At 48.3% G+C, this 21,800-nt stretch overlaps 1 protein-coding gene across 12 annotated transcripts in view; it reads right to left on the bottom strand.

Annotated features, from left to right (window-relative positions):
• KDM6B (lysine demethylase 6B) overlaps positions 1-21,800 on the bottom strand; it is a 2,050,345-nt gene that overhangs the window by 352,376 nt on the left and 1,676,169 nt on the right. For all 12 annotated transcript variants that reach the window (XM_069646240.1, XM_069646239.1, XM_069646242.1 and 9 more), the window contains 2 exons: positions 8,611-8,731; positions 7,826-7,924 (listed from right to left, as the gene is read on the bottom strand). In XM_069646240.1, coding sequence (XP_069502341.1) covers positions 7,826-7,924; positions 8,611-8,726 — 215 coding nt within the window. In that variant the 5' untranslated portion in view covers positions 8,727-8,731. The remainder of the gene's footprint in view (positions 1-7,825; positions 7,925-8,610; positions 8,732-21,800) is intronic.

Here is a 21,800-nt window from a genome sequence, read left to right on the forward strand (position 1 = left end):
AGTCTGCACCGTTTATCTCAACCAGAGTATGTGGGAGCGGTGGGTCCCCGTGTAGCCACTCATTTGCCACTCCTGCTTGTGCAGCCAAATAGTATGTGCGGATGTTGAGCAATCCAATTCCCCCCCTCCCACACAGAGCGGTGAAGTGTTTTTAGTGTAATGCGCAGCTGTTTTCCCCTCCACAGAGTAGCGTTCGTAGGGTCTTATTGATGTCTGTAAATGTTGCAGACGGGATGGGGAGTGGGGCATTGGAGGACGTAAAGGAATCTCGGGAGCGCCAACATCTTAAACAGCGCCGCCCTCCCAAGTAATGAAAGTGGGTGAGAATGCCAGTGGATGACATCATAGTTGAATTTTTCCATTATCGGGTGCAGATTCAGTCTGAGAAAGTCCTCCCGTGTTGCACTAATCCATATCCCCAGGTAGGTAAAGCCCAGTATCGAAGTGGAGTATGGGCAGGTATTCTGGAATTGCACCGCCACGCCCCCCACACACCCCCTCCCTAGAAATAGATTGTTTTTTGTGTGTTCACCCGCAGTGTTGATATTCCTCCAGGGTTCTGGTCATAATCGGGCATGCTATTTTGGGTTTACTTAGGTAAAGTACAACTTACATCCGCGTACAACGAGACGCGTTCCTTCCCACCGTTTGGCCAGGCGATCCCCGTCCACTGTGTGTCTGTGCATAGCCTAATTGCGAGAGGTTCAATAGCCAGGAGAAACAGCACGGGCAGTCCTGCCAGGTCCCCCGTCCCAGCGGGAATGTCATAGATGTCCTCCCGTTGACTCGTACAGATGCCACAGGGAGGGTGTAGAGGAGATTGACCCATGACATAAAATGTTGCCCAAAACCCATTTGTTCTATTATGGCCCACAGGGTGTTCCACCCCCTCGAATCAAAGGCTTTTTCGAAGTAGACCGCGAGGAGGGCCAACGGCGACGGGATCTCGACTGCCCCCGACCTGGACCCTGCAGAGATTAATTTGTGTGGATTTACCTGGCATGAATCCACACTGATCTGGGTGGATTAGGGAACCAAACACCCGAAGCAATCTATTTGCAAGAACTCTAGCTAGTATTTTGGACTCCCTGTTTATTAGAGATATAGTCCTATACGAGGCATAACTCTCTGGGGGTTTCCCCGCTTTGGGGGATCACCACAATAGTCGTTTTCCGGAGGGAAGGCTGCCCCTCTCCCTGCTGCGAAGGAACAGGTCATGCATGTGCTTCGTTGTGGTCTCCCCCAGCCTTTTCCACATCTCCACCGGGAAGCCGTTAGGGCCCGGGATCTTCCCTGTCTGTAATTGCGAGAGGACTTCCCCTACCTCGTCCTCGGTAATGGCTGCGTCTAGCTGTTCTGACTGTGGTCCTGAGAGGTGGGGGGATCGCTACTGAGTCTAAAAAGGATGGGGTATTTGGTAAGGATTCCTGTACCGGTGGGGAACATAGTTCCTCATAGTATTTTGCAAATGCATTCGCAAATTCGGAGTCGCTCGTTATCATTTCCCCTTCCTGAGTACAAATAGCCGTACTTGCCCTTTGTTCTCCTCCCGTTCTAGCCAGGCTAGGATCTTATTTGCTTTGTCCCCTCGTTCATATATCTGGCTTCGGACCAGCCACTGGGCGGTTCGAACGTTGTCTAGGGCCCTGTCCTTCAAAATCACTTGGCCGGTCCTTAGGGCATCATGCGCTTCCTGGGTCCCCTTCCCTAGCAGTTGTTCCTCCCACCTAGTTACTTGGGTCTCTGCTTCGGAAAATTGCCTCATTGTGTCGCTTGCGGTGGGCAGCCACCAAGGATATTGCTTCCCCCTCTTATGACTGTCTAAAATGCTTCCCACAGTGTTATTGGACAGTCAACTGCTCCTTCATTTAAGTCGAAGTATTCCGATGTTTTGTTCGCGAGCTCTTCCATTATTTCCGGCATTCCCAGATGATAGGCTTTCAAACGCCAATTGGGTTCCCCTTTGTGTAATCTGCCCTTGAGTTTGATCAGTAGGGGGAAATGGTCAGAAATCCCTCTGGGCAGGAATTCTGCAGATAATCTGTGGGCCATGTTCTTCAGGGTGAAGATGTAGTCAAGTCTGGAGAAGGACCTATTTGCGTTGGAGTGGAAGGAATAGCCCCTGTCTGATGCATGGAGTGCCCTCCACGTATCCAATAGCCCGATTGCCTCAGCGAAGGTGCAAAGCTTGGTCGGGGTATCCGCCACCCTGTTGCCCATGAGGCTGCCTCCATGACTTCATTAAAGTCCCCCCCCCCCACCGACTGCTAATGAACATGCTCTGCTCGCTCTTCTAACAGTATGTCTTGGAGCTCGGTAAGGAGTTCCGACATCAGTGTGGGAGGCTCGTACACTGCCATCAGGCCCCAGGTCGCACCCCACATTTCCCCCAGTACTATTACAAACCGGCCCCGGGGGTCTGCTCTCACCTTTCTGGACTTGAATGGAACCCGTTTATGTAGAAGGATCACAACGCCCCTGGAGAACCCTGCTAGGTATGCGTGCGGGTAATTGGATTTCCTAAAGAGTCCTCTGTTGGTGCCTATCAGATGGGTTTCTGTGATAAATGCGCTGTCCGGAGAGTTCCGGTTGAGGTACTGAAGTACCAGTACCAGTTTTCGTTTTATACTCTACCCCAAGCCATTCAGGTTCCAGGTTAACAAGGATATCCGTCTTGACTGTTACTTTCACTTGTCTCCTAATGTGGGGTTATTCAGAAGGATATGATTTATCTGTGTTTCTGTCGTGCCTGTTACCATGGAGTTCTCCCGGGTCCCAGTGTGCGCTTGTCTCATTCGTTGTAAGAACCATTATGTGTACTACATGTGAAAACCCTAAAACCGTAAACTGTGAAACATAGGCCATGCCTGCGTGTGTTTGCAGGTCGCTAAAGGCTATGTTTCGGCCTCCCCGTGTCTGATGCTAGGATTTCTCTGATCTTCCGTTTCCCCGACCTCTGGAGTTGTTGCTCGTGTCATCCAGCCCTTCCCCTTAACAACTGGAACCTCCAAACCCCCCCCCCCCAACCAGAAGCACCTGTTCCCCAAACCAATTGAACCATGAAAAACCCACTCAGGAGGAGGGAGGGGGTGTGGTGTCAGAAGGACTCCCTGCCCAGCATCGTGAAACTTACAGTACTACGAAACATGAGGGGAAAAAGAAAAGATGATCCCTGAGAGAGAGGGGGGGGGAATAGAACCAAGCAAAAAGGGGGGGGGGGTGCTCCTTTCTTCCGACGTCCCCGCCAGGACTGCCAATGCGAAAGTCCGGTCCGGGTTCTCTTATGGTTCTCATTGTGAGCAAACATATTTCAAGCAGGTTTGAGTTCGGCCGGAGATCTGACTTCCCCTGCTTCCTCACGTACTGGTGTGGTTTGACCGGAGGGTTGGGCATCGTCTTTGTTGAGTTTGCAGGGTGTTTTTCCTCTTGGTCCGTCAGGGCGTGGGGCAGAGAGGACCTGTCTGGCTAATCCCAAGCCTCTGGTGGGTTGTAAAACACGTGCACCTTGCTGTTGTGGTACAATTTGAAGGTTGCCAGGAAGAAAAGAGCATATTTGATGCCCAGGGGCGTCAGTTTCTTCTTTATGGAGTTATGAGATTGCTGCGACTTCACAACTTCCCTCATGTAATCTGGAAAGAGTCCAATACGATTACCGTTGTAGGTGATCTGGCCGGTTGCCCTCGCCATGTGCAGGAGTGTATCCCGATCCCTATAGTTCATTAGTTTTGCAATCACTGTGTGAGGATGAGGGGGGGTTTTGGGAGTCTGGGATCGGCCTGCCAGCCGGGACCCTGTGCGCTCTTTCTATAGAGAAAAATTTGGAGAGTTGTTTAGGGGCCATCAAGTCTGTTAGCCAGTCTTCCAGGAAGAATTCCATCGAGGGTCCCTCTTTTTCGGGGAGGCCAAGTATGCGGTTGTTGCGGCGGGACCTCCCCTCACTGTCCTCGGCTCTGGTCTCCAACGTGGTGATTTTTCCACTCCATTTGCTCCTGGCGGTTTCCCAGATTCTGAACAGTGTCCTCAGTATCAGATATTCGTTTCTCTGTTTCGCCTACCCTGGACGTCAGGTTTCTTAGGTCCGGTCTCAAAAAGGACACTTCAGAGGCAAGGCCATCTATTTTTGTCTCCACCAAGGTCCTGGAGTCGCTGATTGCCACCATGATGTCTGAGTGATAGCGTCTGGCATGTGCCCCTATTCGCTGTCTCCTCCTCCGCCTCGCTTGCCAGTCCCGGGAGTCATGCTGGGGGTACTCAGTGTATTTGTCCATTTTGTTCTGCGTTGTTCCCCTATGGAACAGGTCTTTCCCCATTTTGGCCTGTTGAGGCGGCTCAGGATGCAGATGTGTTCCGTCGGACCGGGTCCCCCGGGATGGACCCTTGTCCTTAGTTCTGGGGTGGTCCTTGTTTCAACCCGTGCTCAGTCGGTGGGCGGGGAGTAGTCCCAGTGGCCAGATGGTCCCTGCTTCAGATGTGCGCCCTGTGTTGGGATCTTTCGGGGTCTTTCCCCCTTCTGTGTTCTCATATGCCTCCTTCCGGGCCATAGATTGTCCCGCTCCTCACCAGGGCATCAGGGCTGATGTCAGTTTCCTTCCCCTTGGTACTCCGTCTCATGGGATCCGCCATGCGTACATGGTCGGCCCAGGGGTGGGTCCTTGAGGGCTTACCCGTGCCCCCTTCCGTTACAGCAGGGCCCCCAGGGGCAAATTATTTCCTCAAATGCGCCACCTGGAGTGGTTCAAATAGCCCGTACCAGCCCAGGGTGTCAATATGTAGGCAGATAACTACTTAAATATTGTCGATTGGCCAGATTTGCCAGTGCTGCTGGAAATATGGTCAAAGGCAGACGGAAAGTTCACGAAGACGTCCTGAGCATTGCTCTGTACCTACGTGTCAATTGTTGTCCGTTGAATCACTGCTCCAAACCTTGAGCAAAGCGAAGCTGCGAGACAGGTACAATGTTGGCCTTCCTGACTCCGTTACGCAGAAGGTGGTCCTGCTGCAGAGAGAGGGCCCGCCCCAGAAGTACAGCACAGACAATGGGTCTCCTCACATCCCCTCTGTGCTGGGGAGCAGCACCAACAAGTTTTGTCAACCCCGCACGAGGGTGGTGCGTGGAGGGGAGACCCCGCCAATTTCGGCAGTGTCTGGCAGGCGCCGGGTGCCTCCCATGCGTAGTCCGGTGTCGGGGACCCAAATGGGGGATGGGCGATGCAGCCGCTTTTGCCTCCTCGAGCTCAGTGCTCAGTTTCAGGGGTACTGGGTTCCCCTGTCTTGCTGCCCAGTCCGGATCCTCTCCAAGCCTCCGACTTCCTTGTTGGCTGTCCCGAGGCGGCAGGTGGTTAGTCTACCTCGTTGTCAGCATCGGACGCCTCCTCCTCTGCAGGTCCAGTCACGTGGTCTCCTCCACCCAGATCGCAGCTGAACTTTCAGACGGTGATGGAGGTCTTCAACGGCTCCGATTTTGGTCAGGCTTTCAGGGGGTCGGGGGGGGGGTGACGCAGGTACAACCCAACAGTATGTCTTTTTATTTTATATTTGCATCAAAAAGACAGCAGGATCCTGAAGGATCAGGGCAGTCCCGGCAGAGCAACACAGGTCTAGGTCAGCATTCAGCGCCCCCTGGTGGCCGTCCCGAGGTATTGATTTTTATTCATGTGAGGAGAGCTAACTGGTATCAGGTGTATGCACTTAGTGTAAAGTGACTGACTTTGCCTGACCCAATTAACGGGGCATGTCCAATAAGATGCGAGTGTTAATCTGGTTACTCTCAGTCACCCTCTTCCTCTGCCCAGTGTTTGTATAAAGGGGAGGGGTGGATTTACCAGCCTCACAGAAATTCCCTACAACAAAAACTGCATTTTAGCAGTTACAAAAAAATGACTGCTTTTGTCTGCTGAGCACATATGGGGTGAGAGTTGAACACAGCCACCCCAAGGATAGCTGCATTTTGTTTTCATGCATGTGAATCCCGAGAAAACAAAATCAAATTCAGAATGGCTGTGCATTGCTGTTTTGCCATTTAAACATTCTAGGCTGCACAAGAAAATGACATGCATTTTGAACGGCATCGCACTGGTGCCTACTTTCATGTCAAACATCACACTGTTTTGTTCAATTAAAACACAGCCATGGCTGTGTATTTCATTTTGAACACCATCAGATAAGGCCATCCTTCCCGGACGGCATGGTTTTATCAGCAAAGTCCATGAAAAGCAAAAGAATTCTACTTCAAGTTCGCACGGCTTGGATTTACAAATAAACTAACACACGCAAAGTACTTCAAAGGAAAGATGCTCTCTTTCTGTGTGCCAATTACCAAGGAACCACTTTCAAAAATATCCCTGTATCTAGCAACTGACCAGATCTATAAAAAGGTCTTTTAGAAAGTAAATGCAAAGGAAAGCTGTGTGTGTGAAAAACCGCATTTTGTGAAATGAACAAGTAGAAAAAATAACACGCGTAATCTGTTGTAAAACAGAAAATGACCTTGGGAAAGCTAAATGTGAAATAAACACCCGAGCACTCACCTGAAAGATGTCCCCCGACTGCTTGTCGACTCCTGATGGACTTGAAAGAAAGTGTGTCACAGAGCGCATGTGTCCCAACAATGAAGTTACCATGGAGAAGAAGTGAAAAGAAAACGAGAGGGCTGCGTCTGATGCAAAGAAAGGGACTGAGGGAAGGAGCCCAAGAGGCAGGGTTATGGGCATGGTTGTGCTGCGCGCATGTAGCCTGCTCCTGCACTTTCTAAATGCTTAAAGTGGAAGCACGCTTGGGCTTGAAATAGCTCTGTTTCCATGCTGCTCTGCAGGAATTGCCATAAGTATGGAGGCAAGGGGACGGAAGGTAGGAGTAAGTAGGAGTTCAAGAGACAAAAGCCATTTTTCTGGAAATGTTATTGCTTGGTAGCACATGAACAAAACTAGTTAAAGGAATGTTGCTTCACTTAAAGCCTTGTGCATAAAGGAGAACATTTTGATGCATGGAAAATCATAAATATTCAGAAAAAAAAATCATTGAAAATGCATTACATAGCAAAAGTATAAACAAAAAAGGTAAGTCGCTCATATAAAGAAATGTTTAAAAAGTCTTGAAAAAGAAGCCACTTGTACAAATCCTTGGTGCACAATGAAACCACCAACATGGACAGAAGATAAATGTATAAAGTCTGAAAAAAGCTAAGTTTTCCAAAATACGATATAAATTCAACATTGATTGAGCCCCTTCATCTCTTCCTGAAATCTCCAGGCTCCCCAGAGCCATCCACTGAATTATAGGGGAAGTAGGCACTACATAAAAACTGTAAATAGAAAATCATTCAACATTCGCAGTAATCGGATAAATCACTTTCCCCCTGCAATACTCCAAACCCCACCCCAATTACCTTTACCGCAGCACACTTCTTTGTGCGCTGCCGACTCCCTTGTACCCCTGCCGCGTCAGTTCCTCCCACTTAAGTGGGGCGGTGGCGACTGCTGCATGGTCTTTTTTTTTAATTCTTTCTTTCCTATTTCCTGTCCACCGCTTACTGTAATGGTAAGCGGGAGACACCCCGGCCACGCTCTCATCCCCCCCCCAATCCTATTACTGCCACCAAGGAGGAGAGTGGGAGAAAACCCCTGATCCACTTGGGCGCAGTAATGGGAGTCAGCAGTCTAAAATGCCGACAGCGCAGTAAAAGCACAGTCAGAATTTTAGAGTCACAGTAATGGTGTAATTCCGGTCTACCCGGAGGGCTTAAAAGTCATGCAGTGGCATCTGTGTCCCTCTCACGTTAAATTCCCTTACAAGAGACATGCTTATCCACGGTTACAACGCAACTTACCCAGAGGGAAAAAAGGGCTTGTTGGGGTGTCCAAGGTTAGTCCCATGACTAGAGGGCAGGTGGGGGGGGAGCTGGGACTGGCCAACACTTGAGGAGCACCTGTGAAAAAAAAGCAAGAAGGAGGGACTTAGGGTGGAATACTTGGGTTCCCCTTTTGCTTATTTTTAGTCGCATTTAAACAAACATTTTGGCTCTGTGCAATCTACAACCTTATCCTTGTAAACTCCGTAATACTCATTAGTCCTTCGATTTTATGAATTTCTACAGAAATCAACTGACTGCAGAGTGCCCACCAGGTTTGTCCAGTCTGCCCATTTCTATGCTTCAACTTCACATGCCAATCAATAGCTACATTTCTCTAAATGTTCCCTGGCTTCCTAAGCACTGTCGTTCACGTATGTCAGTCATCAAATCATTAATTCCAGTGTTTGAAGCTACCACCTCTGCAAAGGAAAGGAGATGCAATCACTCTGCTGCTTAATATGCCACCATCGACCGAGGAGTGGACAGTCTTGAATGGGATCAACACTACAGCAGCAGAGCAGGATCAGCACACTAGAACTGGAGGCCCATCACATGCAGGAGAGGAGGGGAGAAAAGGGGTAAAGTCTTTATGTCCACTGAACTATCTGCACAGCTACTTCATGAGGTTGCCATCCGAGCTATTCTGTGGAATGAACACAGCATGGATATTGGGAGGATTGGAGTACGAGAGAAGCGCATGGGTGGATTTAAGCAGTCTCTTTGGCACCTCCAAGTCAAGGTTGACCTTCGCTAAACCTTACCTGCTGGGGGGTAGCCATGGGCGTGAGGAGCTCCAAGCCCCGTTGCCGCTTAGGCTGCTATGTGGAAACGCTTCCCGTGGACACCGGCCTCCGAGTTGATCCACTGTGCGATGCATCCAGACTACAGGGGAACAAAAGTGGCATTACTGAAGGGGATACATTTAAAAAAGCAAAATATTTTTAAAAAGACAGACACATTGACTAAGACCAGAACAGTTCAAATTGCTCATCCCAACCACTTGAGGCGCACTTCCATGTATTACTCTAGTCTGTCCCCGACACGTCTCCTGTGATAACTTCCCTTGCATGCACTAACATTTATGTATACAAATGTATCTGCAATACTGCTGAGCCTTCCCTGCAGTCGAATTCCTTGCGTACTACCACAATAATCAAGCCTCTTCTATTGTGTTTATTCCCAAGAGTCAGACGCAGTGGAATAGTGCCCACTGCATGTCTGGACACGGAGGCCTCTATTTCTTTTAAATTATCTACATCTTTCTTTTATACAACCTTTTTAAAAAACAGTTTAAAGGTCATCAGCAAAAACCCCAGTTTAAGCTCTAGGTCAGTTGGCCTGAGAGTGCACAGGATCCTGAGCTGCAGATAAAACATGTTCTTTTCCAGTTTTGTTAGAGCAAGACCTCCAAAACACTGTCATACTAAAATTGTATTTTATTTTAAATGCCAGCCCGGATCTTCCAAATATAGCTTTATTTCAGCTACAAGTCATAAACAGCAAAGGTAAAAACATACAATTTGCTAAAAAGCCAATACATAAGCAAGATGTTCCATAACATTCAGTGGATAAAAACAAACTGTCACTAGTTTCCAAAATACGCAATTTAAAAAACATGTCAGCATTTAAATAGTAGAAATAATTCATCCTAAAATCTCAAAATTAAAAACTTGTATTTAATGTTTTTAAATATGGAGAATCTATACCCCCTTCAAACACTGATTTCAGTCCTAAATACCAGGTTTTCCCAGAAATAAGATTTCACAATTCAGCCCGACGTTGCATGGTTTTTAAGTGATGGAGTGCATCATTTGTAAATCTTAGTGTGGACATAGAATATAAAAAGTAAAAGATCCTCTTTCTAGATACCACAGAATTCAGTTTACCCGATACATCCTTATTCCATTTAGTCACAATTATTCAGTGCAAGGGTACCAAAACAAAACGCATCATAACCTTTTGGTTGCGTTTTGACATGGTACATCCGAATTTCGAAAAAAGCATTTGCAATAGGATTTGAAATGAGGTATTCTTTTGACAGACTTAGTTTCGAGAAAAGCCCACATTTCCCCAGGAAACCACCACTCGAATGTCTTCCACCAAAAATTCATAGTGTGCTCCATATTTTTCCCCACAGGTTTGCCATTCTGTCTAGCGTTCCCTTTATATAGGCAAACCAACAGCAGTTGTGTAGTTCCTTACAATGCTAGCACCTCACAGAGTGCTTTCAGATATAGTTTAACTTTTGAACATTTTACATTTTAACCAGCACAAGGTTGGTTTCAATTTTACCACACATGTAATGCAGGCTCATGTTTTGTGGCGACTGAGGAAGCGTTCTATAAAGTTCAGGGAGATTGTTTCCAAGATTGTATTTTCTTCCTTCTCTTTAGAGGTTACAATGCAATGGTCCTATGGTTCTCTATTATAGGATGTCACAGCAATTGCCTGTAATTTGTATATCTCCAATGCATGGAAATAGTTGGGCCCTCAATGTTTCAGAATGTTAGTCACGACATTACCCCTTCTTGCTAAAGACATAGCACTTTTATCTTCCATTTGGGCAACCAACTTTCCAGTTTTCAAAATACATTTTTTGTATTGGATTTAGTTCATTTAGAACTTTTACAATTTCATTTTTTTATAATACAATTATCCAACTATTAGGTAATCACTTTATTTCATGGAAATACGTGTACATTACATAAACATAAAACAGCAATACAAAACAATTAAAATACAACACTAAACCTTTCCATAAAATCCTAATAGACCTTACATTACAGTTCAGTGATGAAATCAGTTCACAGTGAATTAAATAGACTTGTCAAATTACGGCTATTTCAATCAATTTTCAGTTGTACAATTTTCCATACCCGGTAAAGTGCCAAGTGCTTAATATTCAATTGTGCATTGGAACAGTAGATCCATAATTCATAGGACGTAATGAGGTCGTAGTCGTGTACTACATTACCCAGAGTGGTCATATAGAGGGGTCCTAAGCATGGACACTCAGTGAGGAGATGTTTCACTGTCTCCGTATTGTCAGGGATCTTACAAGTTCTGCAGTACCTTTTATTTTTAGGCAAGTTCCACTTGGTGCCGCATGCACCGGGAGCTGATTCGTGCCCATCTGCAGCTGGAATTTACAGGCCTCCGGATCAGGGCAGAGAGACAAGATATCGTTGAGGTTTCAAATAACTCATGTGGCTCACCTGTGGGTATCCATGTAGACGTGAAAGGCGTTTATAATTTGTAAGCCAGCCCCACTTAATTACTCTCCAGGTAAATGTTAGGGAGAATTTTCATTTCTGTGCCAATCCCCTTCAACCTTAGAGAAACCGAGCTCTTTTGCTGGACTTTTTAATCCTGGAGTGGGAGACCTTTTTCTCACTCCCTCATGTATTTTTCATCTGAAATTGACTATTTGGTTTTGGAGTCTGACAAACTCCATAGGCATCTACCTTTTTTTATTGCGACAAAGCACATTCAGTGCAGTGTCACAGAGAAGTCCTTTGGATTTCTCATAAGGTTTAAATACCTTCTCTTACTGATCTCAAGAGTAGTAAAGTGAAATTGACTTTACTTACCTGTTTTTCCTTTTTAGGTCCAGAACACCCCATCGTCTGAGGAAGTACTGGGGGGTTACTTAGTAGCCCCTTTCCCCAATTACTTGTGTAACATTTTTTTAATGTTACCCTCACTACAATTAATGGCTGGTGCCAGTGATTTAATTTTCCTACCATTGTGCATTTTTACTGCAGGCTGAATCCTCAGCTGCAGTAATGCACCCATGGGTGCCCATTTTGAGGTCTATCTTGGGTTTTACTCTGCGCGCCAAACCAGGTTTAACGTGAATGCACCCAGTGCTGATTGGCTGGATGTCTGGCTGGCCTTGAACGGAAGGCAGAGTCGACCACTGGACGAAATATTCATCGAAGGAAACTGGAAGAGATGCTTGCTGCACCCTCCTGACCGTTGAACTGCCTGGTGAAGCCCTGCTGCAGGGCTGAAGCTCCAATTTCCTCTCGACTAGAGAAGCCAGGAATGGGCGACTTCTTCCTTTGGGTTGGTGGGACCAACTAACCCCAAGACGAACTTTGCTGGAAACCCTCTCCCTGCTGGCCGCACTTCTTTGCTGCTGCTGGAACAGAGTGCCAGGGGTCAGGAAACCCAGAATCAGGGGCATCATCTTTAAACTGGACCTGAGCTCTAGGTAGATCCCGAGGACCCTCCTGAAGCAGGAAGACCCAAGCCTGACCCACCTCACCAGAGTGCTGGACCCCAGAAGCAAGGAAAGCCCATCAAGTGTCCAAGGACCGCGGTGGTGCTATGGACAGGTAGCTGAAACCACGAAGTGCAGCTGAATTGGAAAGAGGCTGTAGCCGCCGACTACCTTCAAATTGCAGTGTAGGAGTCCTCCAGATGTCCTCCCTGTTGTCCTGATGACTGAGGCCCAGTACCCGGGATCTGCAAGACTGCAACCAGAACAGAAGCCAGCTGGATCCTCCTCATGCAACCTAAGGTACTGTCTTCACCAAGGGGTACTGCACCCTTGTGTCTGTAGCTTGCAAGTTCTCACTGGAGACTTGCAGTAGCTTTTTGCAGTGTATTTCAGTTCTGCCCTTCACATGCCTTACAGATTGTGGCCCAACAGTGATTCTTTTACTACAAACTCTCTAAAAACATTATACAAGACTTTCATGCCATCTAAAGAAGTGTCTCAGCTCCATAGACATTTTTCAAATTTACGTTGCCTGTCCTGGCTCCCTGCAGGCTCTCATGACCCATTGACCTTGGTTCTAACTGTCCCTCAGAGGTGGTACATAGGTTTAACTTTTATTGCTGGGAAAGATCTAATCTAGACGTCATTGGGAGATTGAAAGTGCTCACATGCTATGGTACTTAACCTATTCCTTCCCTAACCTTATCTTTTTCACAACCTCAGAATTGCATGAAGTACAAAAAGTGATATTAATGCCAAACATTGTCCTGACTTTTGAAGTCCCCTCATGGTGTGTGTATACGTGTGTGTGTACATGTGTGTATACGTACACGTGTGTGTACATGTACACGTGTGTACGTACGCGTGTGTGTGCATGTGCGCGTGTGTGTGTTTTTTCCCAAAAGGTTATCTACTTGCTTATCTTAAACCTGAGAAACTGTTATGACGTGCATTTTCATTGTTGCATATTGCCCTTCCTGAGGGCTTACTTAAAACGGACCATTAAATATTTTACTAGAAAACCAAGTGTGTAATATGTATACTTGTAATTGAAAACCTCAGTGTTAACTCTCTACAGCTCACATTTACCCCTCTTGAGGCAAGTCTGGCTACTAAGTCACTCTACCAACTTGTGTAGTACAGACCTATACCAATAGGTGGGTTAACCATTACCAAGAGGACAAGGTTGGTCCAGTCTCCCACAGGGTTACCATATCCAATCTTGCCTAACAGTAAAAACCCGTTTGAGTACCAAAAATGCATCACAGCGTTCAAAATGTCGTTACCAATTTATGAGATGGCAGGTTTGACTGAATATTTTTACAAACTGATCCCGCGTTCCTTCTTTTTGTGCCATACCATAATGCTCATCTAGTTTTGCTAAAATAACACTGCTTTTAAGAACAAGACACCCCTGAGCATCAACAGCATAGCATTCATAGAGACCAGACCAAATTCCAGGCGGACATTCGATAGAGGCAGAAAGTGGCAGACCCAGCACATGTCACCAAACGTTAAACTCAAATCACATCCAACCATTTTACATTGGTAAACCATAAGGCCTCCAAGCCGTACAGGATCACATAGCAAAACCACTGCCTATTTAGTGATGGAACACCCTCAAAAGAAAACACTGCATACGACGTGACAAAATTGAAAACTAGCTGTGTAATTTGGCAGCTCAATCTAGTTTTAATTTCAACAATGTTTTTGTGGTTACAACTATTAAACATTTCTACTCCCAGATATTTATAGGTGTCCGTATAGTCGATAATTTCCATGTTTGGTATTCAGGCGAGTTTTATTAAACTTATTTGCCGTAACTAGCACTAGCATGGTTTAAGTCTTAAGTTAACGGACACTCCATGTTCTTTTGCATTTCTCCCCAACTCGTCCACGATTGCTTTAGTGCCCGTCAGTAACTGGTTAAAGGCCACAAAATCATCCACATAAAGCATGGCAGCAACAATGAATGTCCCTATTTTTGGGGGTACTTTGCACTTGTTAGGCAGAATTGCATGCAGCACTCTCTGGGACCACTAGACACAATAAGGACTACAGGTGTTAGCCAAACCAACCATTGGTAGAAGTCTGTACCACACAGTTTTTGTTAGCGAGCCATTCAGCCAGGATTATCTCAAGAGTGAATGTGAGCAGTACAAGTAATTACACAGGGGACTTTCAATCACAGTGGTTCAAGTAGACACTGATACTCAAGTTTTCCTGGTAATTTATTACACAATCATTTAGAAAATGTTTCACTAGGAGACAACTTATTATATACCAATATACTTCAATACAAGATTTTGAGACGGTTTGAGCTCCTCTGAAATAGGAGCCAAATGGCAGTTCAGTTACTTAGAAGTGAGCAAAAGGGACAAGCTAAGTAGAATATATCACATCTACTTGTGAGACAGTGCCAATAGTTTCAGTTCACCAGAAGAGTTCAAGTCAATAGGCCAGGCCAAAGTCAATGGGCTAGTCTTCTGGATAGGAAGAACAAGTTACTTACCAACTGGTAACGTTCTTTCGATTGGATGTTCCTCCAACGTATTCCTCATCTTTGATGTATTACATCCAGCTTCAGCTGCTTCTGAAAAAAAAAATTCGGCAGAGGGCGATGTGCGTCGATTTCGTCGAGTTCATGGTCCCTCGAAGGCCTCCGTCCAGGGTGACGTCATCGGGTGTATAAGTAGCATGCACGGCGCCCGTTGGCCTCAGTTCTGTTTTTCCCTCTTTCATTATCGATTTTCCACTGTGCAGACTGGTATTTTGCCTTGCGAGAGTTGGAATGGCAACAGCCTGGGAAAAATCTACAGGGGGTAGATAGGGAGGCCGATGAGGAATACGTTGGAGGAACTTGTTCTTCAAGTGGATTGTGTCCTCCAACGTATTCCTCATCTTTGATAAGACTCCCAAAGCAGTAAGGATAATTCTTATGGAGGAGGGATTCGATTTTTTTTCTTTTTTTTAATATATATCTTCAGATGGCCAAGTATAGGACTGCTCTACCAAAATTTAGCTCCTTAGATTGGGAAGCATCTAGGTTGTAGAATTTTGAAAAAGTATGCAGCGATGACCAAGTCGCTGCTTCACAAATAGACCTTATAGGAACACCTCTTTGCAGGGCTGTAGACGAAGCGATGCCCCTGGTGGAATGAGCCCTTAAACCTTCTGGTGGGTCTTTTCCCGCCAGTCTGTAGCATTCCGAAAGGCAAAGCACAATCCAGCGTGATATTGTCTGTTTTGTTACTGATTGACCCAATCTTTTTCCTGTGTAGCCAATAAACAGTTGGTTGTCCAATCTAAGCCTAGACCGCCTAGAGATATAAAAGCCTAAAGTTCTTTTTGGATCCAACCTGTGTAATCTTTCCTCCTCCTTACTAGGATGGGGTGGAGGATAGAATGCATGTAACACAATTTTTTGATTTAAGTGAAACTCAGATACCACTTTTTTTAAAAATGAGGGTTTAACCTTCAACACAACTCTGTCCTTATGGAACACAGTATAGGGTGGCCCAGAAGACTGTGCCTGCAATTCGCTCACTCTTCTTGCAGATGTTAAAGCAACTAGGAAAGCAGTTTTCCATGTTAGTAATCTTAATGGGCACGTGTGCAAAGGCTCGGAAGTGACCGCAACCAAAAATACAGTTCTAAGAGTTAACAGTCTCAAAGCGCAAGAATGCAAAGGCTCAAACGGAGCACCCATCAGAAACTTGAGGACAAGGTTCAAATCCCAACCGGGCACCTGGGAAGGTGACGGAGGGAACACAGTGAGCCCTTTTAGAAACTAAGAAATTAAAGGGATTTTAAAATAAGAACACTTCAGACTAGTGCTTAAATATGGACAGCGCCGCCAGGTAACCTTGAACGGTACCCACTTGCAAGCCCCTGTGGGCTAAAGAAAGCAAAAAAGACAGAACCACAGGAATGTCACATGAAAACGGATCCACATTCTTAACCCTGCACCAGTCGCAGAACTTTCTCCAACGGCACAGGGACTTTGTTGCGGGCCTTCTGGCCAAAAGCAACACCTCCATCACGTCTTCAGGGAGGTCCCAATCCTTAACCTTTCAGAAACCAAGCGAGAAGGTTGAGGGATCTGACCTCTGGATGAAGAACCTGACCCCCCCCCCCGTCCCGTGAGAGCAGATCGTCTCGGTAGGGAAGACGACGTGGAGGGCAGATAGACAAGCCGAGAAGGTCCGGGTACCACGTCCTCCGGGCCCATGCCGGAGCAATGAGGATCATCCAGGAACCGAACCTCCGTAACCTCCACAGCACTTGCGGGATGACGGAGACTGGAAGAAACGTGTACAGCAGTGGGAATGACCACTCCACCACAAATGCGTCTCCCAAGGCTCCTCTTGGAGGAAATTCCCACGAGCAGAATCTCACACTTCCGGTTGACACTGGAGGCGAAGAGATCCACTTGAGGGGTCCCCCAAAGGGCGAAGATCTCCAGGAGAATCTCCTGAGCCAACTCCCACTCGTGAGAGATCGCGCTCTGTCTGCTCAGAGCATCCGCCGTCTCGTTTTCGTCTCTAGCCTAATGAACTGCTGAGATCAAAACTTCCCGCTGGATTGCCCAGAACCAGAGCTGCATCGCCTCCCTGCACAGAGGAAGTGACCCTGCCCCCCCTTTTTGTTGAGGTAGTGCATGGCCACTGTGTTGTCCGTCAGGATCAGGACATTCTTTCCTCGCACAGTCGGCCTCAGCTCCAACAGACTGATATGGAGTCTGGACTCCGACGGAAACCAACGACTGCTGACTGTCAACTCGTTGGCATGAGCTCCCTATCCCGTGAGGGATGCATACGTCACGATCGTCACCTCCGGCCAGGGTAGCCAAAATGGAGCCCCCTTCATCAGATTGCCTTCAACGGCCCACCACAGAAGGTCCTGGGCGACCGAAGGCGGCCCCTGAACGGGGTCCGACATCCTGCCGGAGGACTGAGACCACTGGAGCTTGAGTGCCCATTACAAAGATCTCATCCGCAACCTGGCCTCTGGCACCAGAAGAATGCAGGATGCCATGAGGCCGAGCAATCTCAAGAACTCGAACGCAGGGAGACTCTGGCCATGTTGAAACTTTAGCACCATCTGCTGAATGTGATGAGCCCTCACCTGGGGAGGAAAACACTGCCCCAGGGACGTGTCGAGCACTGCTCCGATGTACTGGAGCCTCTGAGTTGGTGTCAAATGGGACTTAAGTTGAGGGAGAAGCCCAGCTTGTGGAGGGAGTGGCAGGTGATGGACAGATGATCCAGGACTTGCTCGGGAGAGCGCGCCCTGATCAACCAATCGTCCAGGTAGGGGTAGACGTGAATCCCCCTTTCCTGCGACGCGCTGCCACCACTACCATGAGTTTGGTGAAGACCCTCGGGCGGAGGTCAATCCGAATGGCAGGACCCGAAACTTAAAGTGCGAGTCGCCAACCGCGAACCTCAGGTACTTCTTGTGCTTTGGATGGCTCAGCACATGAAAATGAGCGTCCTTGAGGTCGAGACACCAACCAGTCCTGAAGTTGAAGGGCCTGGAGGACTTGAGAAAGTGTAACCATCTTGAACTTGTCCTTCCTGAGGAGTTTGTTCAAACTGCGCAAGTCCATGATGGGTCTCAATCCCCCGTCTTTCTTGGAAATCATAAAATAAGGGGAATACCATCCCTTGTCCCTCTCCGCTACAGGCACCAGTTCTATGGCACCTTTCTCCAGCAGGGCTTGAACCTCCTGCACAAGGAGCGGATCTGGACTCTGCAACGAGAGGTTCCCCGGTGGATTTTCGTGAGGCCTCTGCCGGAAGGGAAGACAGTAGCCGTGGGCTATGATCTCCAGAACCCACACATCTGAAGTAATGGCACGTAATGGCTTCGACAAGATGCTGCGCCAGCCTTCCTCCAACCTGCGAACCATGGGACACGACTGAGCTGAAGCGGCGTTGCCTGAGGGCAAAGAGGCAACTGCCCGAGCGTACCTGGCACCTCGAGTACCTTGCTTCCCACCTCTGGCACTCCTACGGTGGACCCTTTGACTGGCAGCTCCTCTCGCTTTACCAAAGGATGAGTAATAACGAAAGGAATCTCCCCTCCACTGCTGTCCCCTAGGACGAAAAGGCAGAGGTTGGCGAACTGCAGCGCCCAACGACTTTGCTGCAGCTTTGGAGGTCTGCAACTTCTCAAGACTCTCGACAGCCTTGCTGCCAAAAAGATGGACACCATCAAAGGGCATTTTGAGGAGCCGGGCCTGCACATCAGGAGCAAACCCCGACTTCTGCAACCACGCAAACCTGCGTATTACGGTGCTTGCCGCCATGGACCGGCTGACGCAATCTGCCATGTCCAAACCCGACTGAACGGCCTCACACATGGCATCCTCGCCATCCTGGACGATAGCAAGAAAACCATTCTGTTCGTCCCCTTCAGGAATATGTTCAGCCGCTAAGGAAACAGAGTGTGCGTGAAACGTGACAAAGCACATACGGAGTTGGCAGCCTGAAGAGCCATACCCCCTGAAGAAAACACTTTCTTTGCCCAACCATCAAAATGCTTGTCCTCCCTATCAGGAGGGATGGTAGGCTACGACGCCTGCACCACCAAACTCTCCAGAGTGGGGTGCTTGGTCAAATAGCAGGGGTCGCTACTGGCTGGGCGGTATTTTCGTGGCAAAGACTTGCCCACTGCCGGGAGACTCTCCGGAGCAGTCCAAGCCACCGCCACCCTCCTCTGTAGAGCCATATGGAACGGCAGTACCGGGTCAGTTGGTGGACCTTGGTTGAGGATATCTGTGAGGTCATCCTGAAGAAAATCCCCTGGGGAAGCAGACCACCCCAAGTACTCAGTGACCCTATATATAAGGCACCGGTATGAGGCGTCGGCATGGGTGCCAGGCTCAGGCCTACAAAACTCCACCTCCGGAGAGGTGTTCAGACCACTGGCGTTGTGGAGGGACTGACGCAGGTCCTCAATCTGACTATGTCCCGAGAGAATCTCATCTGGCACCTTATCAGGAACCATGCCATCATCAGAGCCCTCATCCACCTCCGAAATGTACTCAAGATGGTGGAAAGTGGGCACGGAATGGGGAACAAAGCCATGCTTGGCCTTGACCAGAGCCTTTCTAGGGGGTTCCACCGTACCCTGGGGTACCCCTGTCGAAACAGCCTCGAAAGGTGTCGAGTGAATCGGCGTCGAACGCGGTGCTGACAGCATCGACAGCGCCGACACAGGCCCTGAGGGCGGAGCCCCGAGTGTGTCCTTCGACAGCCTGGGCGCCGATGTCTTCTTCGAAGACATCACAGTTACACACGGTCTCTAGCGCGTCGAGGACTGGGACCAGGAACGGGTATGACTAATACGATTCCCCTTGTCCGAGCGGGACCGTTCCAGCGAATCATGCCGACCACTCGAGCTCAAAGGCGCACGAGCGGTGTCTCTAGTCCATGGGTGCACAACATACGGCCCGCGGGCCAGTTGCGGCCCGCCATGCTCTTTTGTCCGGCCCGCGAGGCACAAAGACTTTCCTAATGGAGGGCGGCCCGCGGTTGCCCTCCATTAGGAAAGTCTTTGTTGTCTTCCGGGCCGGACAAAACACTGGCCCTCATTGGCTCAGCACACACACGCACCACGTCGCTCCTACAAGCCACGTAATGCGTGTGTGCTGCACCAATGGAGGGCCAGCACTACAGCTGGCGTGGTCCATAAGGCTTGATGCCAGAAGGCATTTCAGCCTTGGACCACGCCAGCCGTAGTAAGATTCCAGCTTACCTGCCGCTTACCTGCCTGCCTTCCAGCACGTCTCCGGTAAGTGGTCTGTTTGTGCTTGTGTGTCGGTCTGTTTTGCTTTATGTTTGTGTGTGTAGGTTGCGAGGGGGGGTTGGATGTGTGTCAGATGTTTGGATTTGAATTTGTATGTATTTGTGTGTATGTTGAGATGTGGGGGTGGGAGGGTGTCGGATGTGTGTCGGATGTTTGGATTTGAATGTATTTGTGTGTATGTTGGGGTGGGGGGGTGTTGGATGTGTGTCGGATGTTTGGATCTGAATGTATTTTGTGTGTATGTTGAGATGCAGGGGTGGGGGGTGTCGGATGTGTGTCGGATGTGTATGAATGTTTGGATTGTAATATTTTTTGTGTGTATGTTGAGATGCGGGGGTGGGGGGGGTGTCAGATGTGTATGAATGTTTGGATTTGAATGTTTTTTGTGTGTATGTTGAGATGGGGGGGTGGGGGGTGTTGGATGTGTGTCGGATGTTTGGATTTGAATGTATTTTGTGTGTATGTTGAGATGCAGGGGTGGGGGGTGTCGGATGTGTGTCGGATGTGTATGAATGTTTGGATTGTAATATTTTTTGTGTGTATGTTGAGATGCGGGGGTGGGGGGTGTCAGATGTGTATGAATGTTTGGATTTGAATTTTTGTGTGTATGTTGAGATGCGGGGGTGGGGGAGTTGTCGGATGTGTATGAATGTTTTGATTTGAATGATTTTTGTGTGCTGAGTTGGGGGGTGGGGGGTTTGTGTCTGTATGGGTGCATGTTTGTGTGTGTGCTGAGTTGGGGGTGGGGGGTTCGGGTCTGTGTGTGTGCCGAGTTGTGGGGTGGGGGTTTGGGTCTGTAAGTTTGCATGTTTGAGAGTGTGCTGAGTTGGGGGGTGGGGGTTCGGGTCTGGTTGGGTGCTTGTGTGTGCTGATTTGGGGGTGCGGGTTTGGAGTTGGGGGTTCGGGTCTGTATGGGTGCATGTTTGTGTGTGCGCTGAGTTGGGGGTGGGGGTTTGGGTCTGTATGGGGCATAGTGTTTGCTTGGGGGTGAGGGGGCCTGGGGCATAGTGTTTGCTTGGGGGTGAGGGGGCCATGGGGCATAGTGTTTGGTTGGGGGTGAGGGGGCCATGGGGCATAGTGTTTGGTTGGGGGTGAGGGATATGGGGCATAGTGTTTGCTTGGGGGTGAGGGGGCCATGGGGCATAGTGTTTGGTTGGGGGTGAGGGGGACATGGGGCATAGTGTTTGGTTGGGGGTGAGGGGGACCTGGGGCATAGTGTTTGGTTGGGGGTGAGGGGGACCTGGGGCATAGTGTTTGCTTGGGGGTGAGTGGGCCATGGGGCATAGTGTTTGGTTGGGGGTGAGTGGGCCATGGGGCACAGTGTTTGGTTGGGGGTGAGGGGGCCATGGGGCACAGTGTTTGGTTGGGGGTGAGGGGGCCATGGGGCACAGTGTTTGCTTGGGGGTGAGGGGGCCATGGGGCATAGTGTTTGCTTGGGGGGTGAGGGGGCCATGGGGCATAGTGTTTGGTTGGGGGTGAGGGACATGGGGCATAGTGTTGCACTCCAAGAGTGAACCCAATAATAAAGCTAAAACAGGCACAGTTAGGAGATGTTCATCTTTGGCTTTTTGAGGAAGCCTGACTCAATGAAGGCCATTCTCCTCTTGGGCAACCCAAATAACAAACTGTAGCAGGCCAAAATAACAGCATGTCCAATCTAGGGTCAATAAAATATATATAAGTTAACTAAACATGCGAGATACAATAACTAAATAGAAATAAATTATAACAATGGAAAATGTGTAGTACAAAATGTAAGTTTGAAATGCAAATAAAAATCGTTACCCCTCAAAAACATTCTTTTTCCATGTGTTTAGTACAAATTGGGGGTTTAAAAAGCCTCCTGCCACGCCCCACCTACCGCCCCGCCCACATTTACTTTTCCGCCCACTATAGCCCTCATGTAAGGTA

Source organism: Ambystoma mexicanum, chromosome 1p (assembly GCF_040938575.1).
Source record: "Ambystoma mexicanum isolate Mex_15411 chromosome 1p, UKY_AmexF1_1, whole genome shotgun sequence".
Taxonomy (NCBI): domain Eukaryota; kingdom Metazoa; phylum Chordata; class Amphibia; order Caudata; family Ambystomatidae; genus Ambystoma; species Ambystoma mexicanum.